We start from the raw sequence: 16,754 nt of genomic DNA on the forward strand, positions 1-16,754 counted from the left end.
GTTCGACCAAATACTTGGAATGATTAGAAGCATAATTTTTTTCCCCAAGGCAAGTTTTCAGTTTATCTAGTTTGAATATTATTGTGGGACCAACTACTTCTTAGGATGTTAACATACCTTCATAGCAACCATTCCCTTCATCTCCATTTTTCATTGGTAACATTTCTTGGCTCTGCAAAATTGTATCTGATAGTGACTAAAGTTGAGAGTGATGGACAGTGGATAGGATCCAAGGAGCTAGGTCATAAGTGATGGGCAAGTTCTATGCCACACGTAGATTTTGGCTATTCAAAAGTCTTTTGACAAAAATATAACTTGAGGGTCTGCTGAATCAAGTGATGAAGGCTTAGATCTGGATGTGTTGAGTTAGTATAGCACTGGGGTGTTGATCTGTGAGTGCCTTGGGTGGGGCCTGGATGAAGCTGATTGACCTATTTGGAAATGTCTTTTGTGTGGGCATGTGGAGGTATTATTGATATGAGAAAATGCTAAGTAACTGATTTACTATCTGAAAAGGGATTTACTATCGGGGAAAGGGAGGGAGGAAGAGACTGAACATAAACTGTGCACCTATGGATGAGGACAATGGGGGATGGGGCGGAGGGTGGGGTGGGAACCTGGTGGAGGGGGGAAGAAATGAGGAACCTTTGTAATAATATGAACAATAAAGATTGATAAAATATATATATATATATATATATATATATATAGTACAATATATTCAGTTTTAATACTGAATTCATATTAGAAAGGACCATTTTGTTGTATTGAATGTAAATATAAGAACTTAAAATATTAGTTTTTGTAAACTGGAATAATTATTTTAAATATATTGTAGACTGTGACATATACCATTTGGTGTTCTATACATTATCTTAAAATCTGAGTTATTCCAAGTGACCACTTAAAATATTATGTATATTTTTAAAACCTAATATTCACAAATGGTTACTTATGTTAGGCATTTGTAAATATTTATAATTGTTTGGAAAGCTTTGGGATCGCTTATTGGTCTTACATATCCTCCCCACTGCGAATTCATTATGTCTCAGAGTCCTCCACCACACACACACACACACACACACACACAATGCAGATACCGGCCAGCAGGAATGCTGCTCCTTCCTGAAGCTTTTCTTGAATTGTTTGAAGGAGCTAATTAATACAGCACATCCTTGAATACTTGTTAAACTTAAGTCACCCCAAATTCCCAAAGCTGTAGCTAGACATTCTTTTGGTGCAGTAATACATACAAGTCCTAGTTACCAATAACTTTTACCAAAAAAAAGAAAAAAAGAATTAAATGGACTATTGCTATGATGAATGAGTCTCAGATTCACCTTTTTTTCTAGTTTTATCTACAAGGGGAAGAATGGTGCCGCTTCCTGAGTTATAGTAGGGCAATATTTTTCTTCTTTGTGTATAATGGATATATATTAGGTTATTGGAGTGGAGAGGCTCTAGGAATGGGTAAAGTACCCCACACATGGCCACACCAGCTCCAATGCCTGGCCCCAGGGCCTAGGTTCAGCTCTAGGCACAGCACCATTCTCAAAAAGGGGGAAGTGATATGCAAGGAAGGTAGTGTCATTAGCCTGACACTTTGAGACTGAAATGCACTTAGGAAATCAACAACTAGCTCAGGAAGAAAGTCTGTGCTGTAGATAAAGATTTCTTTGTCATCACCATATAGTGAAATAATAGTGACAGGTGGTATAGGTTAGATAACCCAGGGAAGTATATCAACTGAAAAGAAAGACAGCTCAGCAAAGAACCCATGGCATTTCAGGAAAGGACTCCAATGAACAGGATTCCTGTGAGGGAGACAGAGCAGGAGAATAGAAAAGAGAGGGAGTTAATAGCATTTAATGACAGGACATTGATGACAAATAAATTAAGGACTAAGCTCTTTATGTTGCTGATTTAAAACAATTTTGGAGAAATGGTAAAGATAGAAATAAGATGTACAGTGAGGCATTTGTGAATGGTAAGAAGGGTAATTGTGAGGAAGAATAATTTATCCATTGTCTTAAGAAGCTGTCAGTCTAAGAGATTGGGACAAATTCCTGGAACTCTCTAGTCTGTGTCCTCATCGGTAAAAAAAAAAAAAGGGGGGGGGGAATTAAAATAATGATCTCCAACCACCATTCTGCCTTAATATTTTATCACTTTAGGAGTCTAAATCAGTTTATAAGCAGGAACAGAATTGTAATGAGCTAAGTTATATTTGATTATCATTATAACATAAAGACTACATTCCCACAATTATATGCACATTAGCTCTGCATCTAAAAACCAGTGTGGTTCTTGTCTTGTTTTTGTTGCACCATTTGCATTGTTTCAGCAGTTCATGCTGTCATAGTTGACTTGAATTCCTAATTTGTTTTCATGAGTAGAAAGGTTGTATCACACTATTTTGAAGCACTAATAAAAAGAAAGAATATAATGGAAAATACACTAGTTTTATAAGTAGAACTTTAACATTAGGTTATTAAAGATTACTTCTAAAACATTTTTTATAAATCTCTTTTGAATCCCAGGTATTGCAATTTCAGATGAACTCGATAAGGTAAGTTGAACTATACATCTAATGAAAAGAACATACGAAATTTAGGTTTTAATCCACTGAACATTATTAAATGTTCAAATATAAAGTATGGTTCTAATATTTAAAAATGTTTTTTCAAAGTTATATGCTTAGATTTTTAAATGAAAGTTATACGAAATATATAATGTCTCCTATTCTTTTGAGTTAAGGATTTTCAAATTTGGCTAGAGAAAATGGAGCCACTGTAATCAACAACTATATTAAAAATGAAAACTAATAATATGTAAAAAAGTTGGATTCTTCTTGCATTGATGATGATGATGAAGATATGAAAGAAACTTGTTCTTTTCTATAGCTGCTCTTTGTAAACCTGACTAATTACTTAAAAATATATATTTTTATTAATTATGGAGATGAAGGAAGAGAGAGAGGTAGAAACATCAATGATGAGAGAGAATCATTGATTAGCTGCCTCCTACACAACCCCTACTGGTGATTGATCCCGCAACCCAGGCATGTGCCCTTGACTGGAATCAAACCAGAGACCTTTCAGTCTGCAGGCCAACACTCTCTCCATTGAGCCAAACCAGTTAGGGCTTACTAAGTATATTTTAAAAATCATTTTAAGATGCCAGGAGAATATAGTTGTGAGAAGCGATATGATTAGGAATATATTTTAGCAGTAGTATCACTGGAGCTTGCTATGGATTGGATCTGATGAGTAGTAGAAAAGATCAGGTGATGATTCTTATGTTTGGAGGATGAGAAATTAAATGAACTGTGGTGCCACTTATCAAAATTAGAAAAACTGGGGAGAGAGCAAATTTGACAGGTTGGAATACCATCAATAGTTCTCTTTCCTAGCTCTTGTCAGTTTGCTCAGTGGATAGAGCATCGGCCCATGGACTGAAGAGTCCTGGGTTTGATTCCAGTCAAGGGCATGTACCTGGGTTGCCAGCTCGATTCCCGGCCCTCTTAGGCCTCATGCGGGAAATATATCCTCAGGTGAGGATTAGCAACAACAACAACAAAAGAGTTTGCTTTTGTATTGTTTGAGTTGTCTGTTAAATATTGTTTATATGAGTAGTTGCTCATAAAATTTTGATTCAGAGTTATACATTTAGGAACCAGTTCATATAAGGAATTGTTCCCATTCACACCTGATTTTCAGGAGTGTCAGATAATGCAAAAAAACAGTCTATGTTCTTTGCCTTCCTGGAACTGATCTTGGAGGAGAGAACAGCCTGCCCCATGGTGCCCTCTGGTGACCACAAAACTCAGTTTTGCATTTTGCTCAGTAAGAAAAAGTGTATCTCAGGCAGGTACTAAAAAAGCAATCAAACAGAAAAAGGGGGCATCTATAATTCTTTCAAAAATAAAGATGAACTTTTAAAAATCAGTCAAACAGAAAGGTTTGCAATTTGTGTTCAGATGACATCTTGTCTTTACTATAATAAAAATAAATACATGTTCTTCCTTTTAATGTTCCATTAATATTTTGGAGGTTCACTAAAGATATATTTTTCGTAACCTTTATAAAATACTGGTCTGTTACTGTCACTCTAATTAGGTCATAATTTCATTGAAATTATTTATTCTATGATCTTTAAAAGTAGTTTATGAATTCTATAAAAGATAAGAGTTATTAATTGTATTTAAAATGGAAAGTTAAAATAAACAAGACTGATACTATTTTAAAGCCTTAAAAAAAAAAAAAAACCTGTGTGAATTCTAGAAATTTCTTTCTGCTTAGTCACTATATTGGTTTTCTATGCTTCTGTGAAAGTAAAGCAAGATAATTTATTATCTTATAGTTTTATAGTTTAGAAGTTCTACATGAGTGTTCCTGGCTATCATAGAATTGCATTCCTTCTTGAAGTTCTCTGTGACCTTCTGGAATGAGCACAAATCACATAGAGTAAGTCATCTAGTAGAGATGGAAAAAACTGAAGTTTTAAGTTAATTCAGAAAGGAAAAGGGACATTTTGATTTGAGGAAGCAGTTGAAACTCCAGATAAAATTATTTCCTTGTTCGTTGAAAAGAGTAAATAAGCTAAGGTAGCACCTGTTCTTTTTTCCTCTTCAGGAAACAGTGGCATTTACTTCTACTCTTCTAAGACCCCGTGTGATTGGAGAATGGATTGGTCGAGAAGAGAATGATGCTGATCCATTAGCAGCCGAAATGCTACAGCCCCCAATTCCAAGAAGTAAAAATGAACCATGGGAAAGTGAAGATAGCAGCTCTAGCCCCACTGGAAGGTAAGATGAGATGGTGTCTACGATTCTGAAAATTATTAATTATTACAAGGTGAAAAGGGAAAATAAATCCATGTGCATGACTTTGTTGAAATAAGTCTTAGCAATTTTATATAGAAAATTATGTTGGACTCCACACAAGATAAAAATTAATTTCTCTGTTTTAAAATTAGAGTGCTACTAGAATTGCTTTTAGATTTTGTTTTTGATTTTTTCCCCTTTACATCTAAAGAAATTACCATCTCTTTGTCTCTAATACCCAGTAGAGAAATAATTTCAAGGATAAAATCTGTAGTTGAGATGTTTTATAATATTGAGCAGGGAATGGCTGACTGTTAAAGAGTTGAAAGAACATATATCCTTATGAATAAGTGTTTTCAAAATTTTGGGGTAGAGACCCAGAAGAGGGATTGCTGGATTATATGGTAGCTCTGTTCTTAATTGTTGAATGAACCTCCATACTGTTTGTGGCTGTACCAATTTACATCCCTACTCACAGTGTATGAGGGCTCTTTTTTCTCCATATCTTTTCCAACACTTCTTTCTTTATTTAATCACAGTTTCCATTATAACAGGTTTAAGTGGTATCTCATTGTGGTTTTGACTTGCATTTTCCATATAACTAGTGAAGTTGAGCATCTTTTTGTATATTTGTATGTCTCCTTGGGAAAAGTGTTGATTCATATCCTCTTCCCCTCTTATAATTGGATCGTTTGTTTTGTTGTTGAGCTGTATGAGTTCTTTTTTTGGAGAATCTAATTGGAGGTAAGTTTGCAAGTATCTCCTTCCTTTCAATTGGTTGCCTTTTTCTTTTGCTGATGGCTTCTTTGGCTGTGCAAAAGCTTTTTAGTTTGATGTAGTTAGTCCCATTTGTTTATTTTTGTTTTTTCTTTCCTTTCTTTGTGGTCAGGTTCATAAAAGCATCTCTAAGATGAAGGGATAAAAAACAGAAATAGACACAGACAACAGTGTGGTGGTTACCGAGGAGAAAGGGGGTCAGGAGAGGATGAAAAGGGAAAAGGCGGGCAAATAGATGATGTCAAAGGAGATAAGACTTTGGGAGGTGAGCATACAATGCCATATACAGATGATGTATTGTGGAATTGTATACCTGAAACTCATATAGTGGTATTAACCAATATATTTAATTTAAAAAAGGAATCCAAAAGGGAGAACTTCTGATGTACAAGAAACATATAATCAAGGCTAAGAAAACTATTAAATGTATAATAGACAATATAAGGCAGTGTTAATGTGGAATATAAAGAGGAAAAAAACAAAAACCCTTGGTTAAAACCATTTAAGTTTAGAGTTGATAACTATGACTGCATATACATTTATGATTTGTAAGTTTGTAAGTGCATATTTCATTTTACTTAGACCTATGATGCTCAAAATGGGTGATGAGAGATTTGCCTTACCTTTCTATATGCTGGTAGAAGGGAAATGTATAAAACACAAGGTTGAGAAAATTGATATAAATACCCGTGAACTGAAATTGTTGCTGGAGCTAAAACTGTCCATGAGTGTTACTAACTTAGCACCATAGAAAAGTTTTTCCTATGCATAGCATAGCCACAGTAACTTTGTATATCCTATGTTAAATTTAGCAGCAAGCAATAACTATTCTTTCTCAAAGATAAAATTATATTTTCTACAATATAATAGCTTTCAGGCTTTTTTCACTTTGACTTATCACTTGGCTGGAGGGAAGGAAATTCAGAATACTCATTAATGTGCTTTAGGCATATAGAAAAAAATGATTCCATTTCCATGAGAAATGACTTTTAAAATATTTAAGTAGTTTTGAGTTTTCTATATAAGGAGAATAAAACCATTTCTAAAAATCCATTTACCTTCTTTTGTAAAATGCCAGATCAATTTCACCTGTCAATGAGAGTAATTTCACTTTTAATACCAGGCTTATAAAACCTGATATGGCTTTATCTTTATTCATTGCTAGATCTTTAGTTCTTAAATATAAAATAGAGGAATATCAATTTTCATTTTGCTTTCATTTAGTCATAATAATGATTGGAGCTTTTTACTGCAAATATTAGTGTTTCTATTTTTTTCCTAGCTTACATGAGCTCTTATTTTCTCTTGAATACCATTAAAGGGAATCTTTCCTGCAATTCTAGTTCAATCCCTTATCCATAAAAACTTAATCCATAAATATCTCTCTCAAATATTTGTGCAAAAATGTTTTCACTTTTATTTTTCTCTAGCTTTGAATTATGAGTTGAGGTATTACCTATGAAATGAAGAAAGTGATCAAGTCCTGCCCAGATGCCCCAATAGAGCTGAAATAATGCATGCATACTGAACTGGATTTAAATAACAATAAACTATGAATGGGAAACTATATCTTTTTGATCTTCTAATGCATAACAGGATTTCTGAATTTATACCAGGCACTCATATAGCATTAGATTTAATTTGGATGAATAAGAAGGGGCTGAGAAATTTTTAAATGACTCTACAGTTTGCAGCTTTAGTGTTAGCTTTTGTCTTTAAATAGTTATGAAATTGTACTATAACTTAGCTATCATGAACATTCACAGACTACATGATATTCTAGATCCGGAAAGAAAAGACTTAATTTTCAAAGATGATTCCTTCTGTTTTCCTTTCTGCTAATGGGGCCTACATGCTGTTGTTGTCAATAGACATCAGTCAAATGAGTGAAGAAAGGACATAGATGGCATCCAGTAGACTTGTGCTAAATGAAGCTTATTTATAAGGAAAAATGTTTATTGTCCTCTTAATTTTTTTCTACCTTTTCCTACCTTGGTCTCTCCTCTTGTTTAATGCTCAAATCTTATTTGAATGTCTGTTATGACTACACTCCATCTTTGGCACATATCCAACTATCCCTTTCATTCAGAATAATACACAATAGGCTGGACTTTCATTATTAGGTGAGAGAGGATTAAATAAAAGCATAGTGAATCTTAAGAGTCTTATGGGTAGAGACTTACCCATAATTTCCTCCTGGAAGGTTTTTATTTGTGTGTGTGTGTGTGTGTGTGTGTGTGTGTGTGTGTGTGTGTTTAATGGTATACCTTATATGAACTTGTCCCTTAGGTTCTGCAATACAACATTGTGTGAAAAGAGTCAACAAATTTAATAAGCATTACTGTTTCTTGAAAGGTTAGATGCTGGTTCAAACAAAGGCAGTTAGGAAGAAGATATGGAGAAACTATTAGAATAAGACAGAAGCTACTAACACAGAATCCATGAACCCCATCTGGTTACTGGATGGACTCAAGAGATCTTTGAATCTCTTGAAATTACATGCAAAACATTGTGTGTATGTGCACATGGACATTTTCCTGCATTTTTATGCCACATCTTTCATAGATGTCAAAGTGTTTCTTAATTAAAACAATTAAAGAAATAAATTAAAGCATCTGAGCTATAACAGAAAGAGGGATCACAAAAGAGAAAAGGGAAGATGTTGGGGAATGATTAAAGTTTTCCACAATTGTCAGATGCAATCAATTGGCATTAGTTGTTATGGCTTGTCTAGCATTTAGGGGGAAAATATATATGTTCATTGCACTCTTAGAGCTACTAAAAATAATCCCACAATCATATAAACAAAAATTGAGTTTAATAAAACTATATAATTCTATCTTAAGCCATCTTAATGAGACTTTGTGAAAGCTGGGTAATAGGCTCATCAAGGCTTGAAAACCTAACGAAGCTCCTCTAAGTGGAGCCACCTTATTAAAACAAGAATAATATCAATAAATAATATAGAACTGGTGAATTGGCTTTATTTGCTAAGTGAGCATTATTATTGAATGGTAAATAGGCCATAAAATGGGTAAAAATTTTACGACTTAGAAGTATGTCCTATATAATAAAAGTCTAATTAAGATGGCTTAGGAAAGAGTGGGACCAGGAAGAAGACTGACCAGATGGAAGAGGAAGTCTCCACCTGGAGAGATAGGCACACTGGGGAAAGGACCTCAAAGCCACTTTAAATTGTCCCTTTCCATCTGACGTTGGTGTAGAAGTTACTCTCTTAAAGCAAAGCAAAATAGATTCCTAGAGTATATTAACACCACACTGAAATATTAACTGCTATTCTTTTTCATATGGCCTAAGGCCTCTTGTGGTTCCTTTTCCCGTTGTTTTTTTTTTCTAAATTAAATTTTATTTTTCAATTAAAGTTTACATTCAATACTATTTTGTATTAATTTCGGGTATACAACATAGTGGTTAGATAAAGTGATTCCCCTGATATTTGCAGTACCCACAGAGTTATTCCAATATTATTGACTATATTCCCTGTGCTGTACTTTCTAAGCGAGATATTAATGCTCAAGAAGAAACATGCAAATATTTAGAAAGCTGCCCATTGTGTTCTTTGAACGTATAATGATGTTGATTATCACTTTAGAGCCTGTTCTGTGCGCTTCCTCATGAAGACATTATCATTATTCCCATTTTAGGAATAAGGAAACTAAGTCCCAGAGTGGATAGCTATGAATAGCAGAGCTAGGCTGTCTTGCTTTCAAATCCTGTGTCCTTAATACTTTGCTATGCAGCTTTTCTTCAGGGGAAAGTTCTCAGAATCACAATATTATTAAAATTTAGGTTCAATGTTTGGGTAAGAAGGGGCCCAGAACCCTAAGTGCTCTTAGAAATACCCCAAACCCATCTCTCTCCGTCTCTCCACCGCCTGTTTGCATTAAGATCCTGCTTTCCTTCCAATTTCTCTCTCATGGTGCAGTTTTCACTTTTACAATCCGCAGGCCTTTCTCATTCAAAAGGCCTTCTCAATGAATACAGTTGGTCAAGGAAAAATTTTAAATTTTTACATTATTTCTCAGTTTAAAAGACACACAACGAAATTATTCAGAGACTGGTGCCATGACAAGAAGTTGGGGTAAATAAACCTCCATCAATTTTCAAATGAATATTTTTTGTTTAATATCTACTATTAAAATATAAAAATGAGTCTCATTAATTGAATTTGAATTATGCTGATAGTTACTAAAATAGAATCATATTTTAAAAGGTATTTTTTTTTTATCACAACAATAGTTCCTGTTTAAGTGAGGAATTTAAGTTAGGATGGAAGTTAAAGTTGAAATAACTATTGTTGACAAGAGTATGCCTTCATTATAATTTCTCTTATTTTTAGCCTCAACTTTTCACTTTAAAAAGTATCAAACTGCAAAAAATTTAAGAATAGTAACATCAATATTTACACACCCTCCACATATATTCACCAGTTAACATTTTGCCGTTGTGTTACCCAAAATTATTATTTGTTCTATTTATTTTTTAAATTTTTTTATTTTTAAATATATACTTTATTGATTTTTTACAGAAAGGAAGAGAGAGAGATAGAGAGTTAGAAACATCAATGAGAGAGAATCATTGATCAGCTGCCTCTTGCACACCCCCCTACTGGGGATGTGCCAGCAACCAAGGTACATGCCCTTGACCAGAATCAAACCTGGGACCTTTCAGTCCACAGGCTGACACTCTATCCACTGAGCCAAACTGGTTTCGGCCTATATATTTTTTTATACTGAACCACCTGAAAATAAGTTATAGATATTATAATGTGTTAATTCCTTAATTCTTTAACATTAATTTCCTGAGAATAAGGATATCTTCAAAAACAACTAAAATATCATTAACATATCAAAACTTTTAACAATGGTACCATAAATTATCTAAAATGGAGTCTATATTCAACTTTCTCTCATATTTCCAGTAAAGTCTTTTATAGATTGTTGTGTTTTGGTATTTGTTTGTTTGTTTCTTTTTTATCCACCATCTAATAAAGGATCATGTGTGGAGTTGTTTTCAAGTCTCTTTAGTCTCTATAATCTAGATCGGTCTCCAACCTTTGTTTTATTTTATAACATTGATATCCTTGTAGATAACAGGGAATTGTTTCCAAATCTGGACACATCTCATTGTTTCCTGATCATTAAACTCAAATATTTTTGGCAATAATTCTACCTAGGTAGTAGTACTGAGTACTTCTTCTTTTTCCAATATATAGAGATTCATAATGTCAGTTTGCCCCATTATTGTTGAAACTGAGTTTGTTTACTTGCAAGGTGAAGGCCATACCCACTAGGTTTCTTCATTGTGAAGATATCATTTGCTCTTTGTAATTAACAAGTCATCTACCACCTCTGCTTTGGAAAAGATGGCACAGACTCTCAGCTCCTCCCTCTTAAGTACAACTGTAAATCTTGGAAACAATGCAAGAGGCAGCCAAAGTAATGTTATGCTGTGAGAAATGTAAAGAGGAAGATGGAATGACTAGGGATATGACTACTGGAGGAACAACAGTGGCTAGCAACATATGATCCCCCACCAACAGCATAAGGCAAACGAGGCCTGGTATTTCTCAACCCCAAACTAGCAAGGGGCTGTGGTGGTCCCGATAAGTTCATTTCTCCTCCTAATCAAACAGGAGTCCTGCCAGCCTCACTGGCAGAGCCTGGTTGCACTGGCCAGGGAATTGACTGAGAGTCCCCTCACAAGAAAGGGTCAGAGGCCATACTGTCCTTTCCTGCCAGACTTGAGACTCCTCTTCCCCACTGAAGACAGTGGGCAGCTAAGTGCCTTTTACTTGACAAAAAGACACAAGTAAGAGGGATCCCTCCACAGCAAAGCTTGACACAGGAATCCTTTATGTCCCCCAGCCAGACATTCTCTTTATTTACCTAATGTCACCAGATGCACAACCTGGAGATGCTCCTTTTGCTCCCTCAGGCAACACCAGCAAGTATGTTGGGAGCTACAGCAACAGGCCAAGCAGCACTTCGGGAGCTCCGAAACTGTCATTGGAACCACAATTTAACAAAAGTAAGCCAGGTGGCTGCCTTCAAAATAAAAGATATGAATAGGCCCCAGACACTCTTAAAATAATAGTCAAATTGTGAAAATCACGTTATACCAAGAACCAGGAAAATCACACCTTACATGAGAAAAGATAGTCAACTAATGCCAATATTAAGATGAATCAGATGATGGAATTGCCAGGCAAAGAATTTAATTGCACGCGTTTCCTAAAATAGAGTCAGAAGATAAAGTGACATCATTCTCACATCAGACATTAGATTACAACATATGATTGACTTTATTCAGTGAACATGCAACTCCAACAATTAGCTCTGATCATGTCAGGGTCACTGAAACCCTCAGCTATCCTAGTTTACAACTTTGAACTTTATTTTGAATTCTTCCCGTGAAATCTAATTAATCCTGCTTTCTAAAAAATCATAAAAGTACTTCAACAAGGGATTACAAGTTCCCTTGAAAAAAATGAGTACATAAAAAATATCAACAACTATAAATACTGATAAAGAACAAGTGAAATGTATGTAACTGAAACAAAATATAAAAATTTGTTAAATGGACCCAGATTGGAAATGACAGAGTATAGAATTTTTTAATGTGAGGACAGATCTATAGAATTTATTCAAAATGAACACCAGAGAGAAAATACACTAAAACTTATGTATAGACGCAATGAAAATTTCAACAGGTTATTTTGTGAATATCAACTAACTGATTCCAAAGTTTGTATAGAGCGGCAAAAGACCCAGTTGGTGAACAAATTATTGAAAGAGAAGAACAAAATCGGAGAACTGGTATTATCTTACTCTAAAACTTACTATAAATCTACAATAATCAAGAAAGTGTATATTGGCAAAAGATTAGAGAATAGGACAGAAAAGAGAGGCCTGATAGCCCAGAAATATAGTAAACTAATCTTTAACAAAATACCAATGGAGCAAAGATAGCCTTTTCTACAAATGGTTGTGGAATAATTGCACATCCACATGAAAAAAAAGAAAAAGAAAAAGAGAAAAAGAAACAAATCTAGACAGAGGCCTCACAAAATTTAATTCTAAATGGATCATAGACGTAAATGTAAAACTATAAAACTTCTGTAAGATAATAGGAGATAACCTATATGATCTCAGGTGTGGCAGTGAATTTTCAGAAATAACACCAAAGGCACAATCTGCCAAAAAAAAAAAAAAAAAAAAAAAAATGTGGGCTTGATTCTTATGAAAATGAAAACGTGAGAAATGAGGTACCAAAGGATGTCTAAGAAAGAAGACAGGCTCTGTGTTTTTCTTATCCTTGGGGAACATTTTAATGAAATGTCCATACATTTGCATGGCAAAATCATGGAATGAAATGTGATTGTCGATTTTCTCCACTCACCACAGCTAGTGCATCATGTCATTGAAAGTTAACGCTTACATGTTTCTTCAGCTTAAAGGTGGAACCCAAGACTAAGGGACTAAAGCAACAGCAGCAGCAACACAAGAAACTGCTGGCGGCAATGCTCTCCCAGGATTCTTTTGAGTCTGTTCACAGCCCTACCCCACCGGTAACAGAAGAAGATATTGATAATGAAGACGATGCAATGGAATTGCTGGGTAATTTTAAAAATTAATCATTTCTCTTTTCCTTCTTCTTTGGCGTTGTAAATGTATGGTGACTAAGAGACTTTAAGAGTCTTGAATAATTTTGTCTTAGGGGAAAGAGCTTAACCCACATTTTATTTACATTAGACTTTTATGAAGTTGCATCTAAGAGCTAAGTTGAAATCATCTAAGCATGCAAACTAGTAGACTGTATTTTGTGTTTTAATATATCCAGCCTTCTGACTCTTTAATTAAGCTTTCTTCTGTGTGCAATTGTGATACTCAGTTCTGTTTGCTTTATTTTCTGCTTATAATTGCCTTGATCACATTTTTGTCTATAAAATGTATCCAAAGTACATATTTTAATCCTCGTCCCATGTCCCCCTGTTATTTAAGAATGTTTCATAAAAATAGATTAAATTTAAAGAGGCAGACAGTAAAAACATGCTTAATATCTTCCATAAATGACAGAAAAGTCGAAATGTAGACATTTTAGTTTTTAATTTTTTTCACAGGCCCATTACTTTCATAAAAACCTTATTAATGTTGTATATGTAAGAAATCCTTTTATGTCTCTTGATGAAGTAAATGCATGTTTTTGTGTCCTCAGAAATAGGACTGTGTAGTAACTTTAAAATCTTGAACTTCCCTTTGGAAAACCATTTTTTTCAAAGGAAGGAATGAACTTTTATTTCAGAGAAAGTGACCCACATATAAAACAACATTTTTGTTTCAGTGATATCAATTATTCTATTCCAAATAATTAGAGCAACTTAAAATATTTTGTAACAATATACTAGTAAGAGAATAAGTAGTCTAGTCATTTGAAAACTTTAAATAAGTTTAACACATAAAATATAAAGTTCCAGAAATATGCATATATTTAATCTTTTTCTTATACCAGATTCTTTGGTTTTAAGTACTTATAACAGTAAAACACTATCATTATGATAAATGATGTAGGTTTCTTTTCATTAGCCTACATATGTATTATTTAGTCAATGATTGCAGATTCACTGATGTTTTCTGATGTTATGATACCTGCATTTATTCTAGCATTGAGGAGACTATATCATGGTATTTTCACCTCAAGCTATTGTGGTCTCTCTCTTCTCTCTTCTCTCTTCTCTCTTCTCTCTTCTCTCTTCTCTCTTCTCTCTTCTCTCTTCTCTCTTCTCCCTTCTCTCTTCTCTCTTCTCTCTCCTTTCTCTCTCTTTTAAAAAAGAACAATTAAGCCCCTCCATGCTTCTTAAGGAATCTTCTCTTCCCCACCTCCAAATCATTACTGTGGCAGATGTGCGAGGCATGGTGGTCATACCTGTAAATATTTCTCTCTTTTCTGCGTCCAGCACGGCTAGAGAGCAATTCAGTTCCTGAGTTGGGGCTGCTGGGGATTAAGAAAATGAAAGTGACAGACACAGAGGTGCAAGGAAAAAGCTAGGGCCTGGTGGGACCACTGTCCTCTGACATGGACAGGGAAAAGAAGAGTGACCCCAAGCCAATACAGTGTGTTTATTTTATACAGAAAAAAAAAAAACAACAACAACAACAGGAAGTTTTACTAAAAGTCAAGACAAAGGAGGTTATGTGTATTCTTGGGTGAGCCTGGGTCATATTTATTCCTGATGCTTGGCTGGATTTAAAGAACAAAACCTATCCCCTGGCACCTGGGCTGAAGGTCAAGCTGACAACACTGCTGCCATTTGGCAAAGCGTGTTTCCAGATGGTGGTTTTATCAATGGCCATTGGATTCGGCTGATAATACAATAATTAAAGAAATGCCCATGTACCTTCCCCGTGCTCTCTACACATACCTTTTTCAATTAATTTCCACTCAACAAGTATTTACTGAGCACTTACAACGTGCTAAGCAGTGGGTCCTGGAGACATAAAAATAAAATAATCACGGTCTCTGTTTGCTAGAACCTTACCTTCTAGTGTTCAAGATAAAATGTAACTACATCACTCCAGTAGTGTTGCTGCAGGTCTAATTTGGTTAAGTTTACAGTTGTATATAGGAAGAACCCCTGATGCAGCAGTAGGGGACGTGATCAGGGAATATTTCCTAGAGAAACTGATTGTTCTGGTGAGTCCTGAGATGCATTGTTAGCAGGCAGAGTGCGATCATTAGGAATGGACTCTTTGTGTTTGTGCCCCAGGACAGCGCTTATCAATGGTTCCTCTGCTTTGGCCAATAACAATGAATTGACATTGGATTGTACCAATATCTTCCTCTCTCTATCCTTTCCTGTAAATGACAGCTCATAGTCAGCTAAATGTCCACATGAAGGCAACTATAGCTTGCCACAAGAATCTTTTGAAGAAATGCAGGCTCAAACTCACGTTAGGGTTACTGACAGCCTCAGGAGGACTGAGGAAATCACAGAACCTCAGTGATATCTCAAGGGATTCTTTAAGGAGATTCTGATGTCCACTCAGAGCTGGTGCCCCCTCGATGTCAGCTGCTCTGTTATGTCAAGTGTCTGGTCTCCCAAGCTGAAGACCAGAGAGGGTTTTGGAGACTACCTAATGTGAGCAACGAATAACTGGTCCTCATTAAAAATTTTTTTTCATTTAAACATTTTAGCAAATTTAATCATAAGAGATAGACAAAGGACTTGGACTTTCTTCCTGTAGGTCTACCTGTCTCAGCATAGATGGCTGGTGGTATACTAATGCTTATCTCTAGATGCTCCAAGTCCACGAGTCTGTCCCCTAACATAATGCTGTACTCAGCTATCCTTGTTGTCTCAGTGAACAAAGATGATATAGCAGAAAGTTCAATCCAAAAAGATGGTTTCACCCAGAAAGTTCATCTACTAAATAAAATGTCATTTGAATATGAAATATGTTTGATTTTAAGGCCCAAATATTTGTACCCCCTAATATCATTTAATTATTCTTAAAACACATATGTAAAATATAAACTCAGAGTCTTCTTCAAAAGTAACTAATATATATAAATTCATTACTTATGATGTTACTTACGTCTTTCACTAAGGTAATGGTTCATCTTTTCTATGAAATTAAACAAATGTCCATGATAATTTCAGTTAACACAAGAAGTAAGAATTTTTTCAGTCATGATACAATGAAAGGTTAATATGCCACGTATGGATATAGCGTAAAATAGTTCTTATTTATTTTAGGACCTGCCGTCTTGGATAGCCATGGGTATCTCTTAATATTTCAATGTTTTTCAATAGAACCAATGGTACAATACTCCTAAATCTATTTAGAAACTATAAAAATCTACCTTCCTAGTCCTTTTAATATTAGATTTCCATTATGTTGTTTATTATTATAGAATTTTAAGTCTATATTTTTGAGACTCTGCTTCTAAAGAAACATCTGATTATATTTATTTGAAGCAAATGCTAAGTTCTTGAAAATTTCATGAAATAAAATTGTAGTACATAGAATCAAGTGTAAAATCAGAAACATCTGGTATTTAAAATATCTTTTTTAATCTACCATGTTTTGTAGAATAGTTTAGCTCTAGCTTATGTGTTTTAGGGTTTAAA

At 34.7% G+C, this 16,754-nt stretch overlaps 1 protein-coding gene across 5 annotated transcripts in view; it reads left to right on the forward strand.

The window, feature by feature from the left end:
• CUNH8orf34 (chromosome unknown C8orf34 homolog) overlaps positions 1 to 16,754 on the forward strand; it is a 226,540-nt gene that overhangs the window by 55,811 nt on the left and 153,975 nt on the right. For all 5 annotated transcript variants that reach the window (XM_045581470.1, XM_045581469.1, XM_045581467.1 and 2 more), the window contains 3 exons: positions 2,541 to 2,569; positions 4,635 to 4,807; positions 13,076 to 13,242. In XM_045581470.1, the coding sequence (XP_045437426.1) occupies positions 2,541 to 2,569; positions 4,635 to 4,807; positions 13,076 to 13,242 (369 nt within the window). The remainder of the gene's footprint in view (positions 1 to 2,540; positions 2,570 to 4,634; positions 4,808 to 13,075; positions 13,243 to 16,754) is intronic.

Source organism: Pipistrellus kuhlii, unplaced genomic scaffold (assembly GCF_014108245.1).
Source record: "Pipistrellus kuhlii isolate mPipKuh1 unplaced genomic scaffold, mPipKuh1.p scaffold_m20_p_14, whole genome shotgun sequence".
Lineage (NCBI taxonomy): Eukaryota > Metazoa > Chordata > Mammalia > Chiroptera > Vespertilionidae > Pipistrellus > Pipistrellus kuhlii.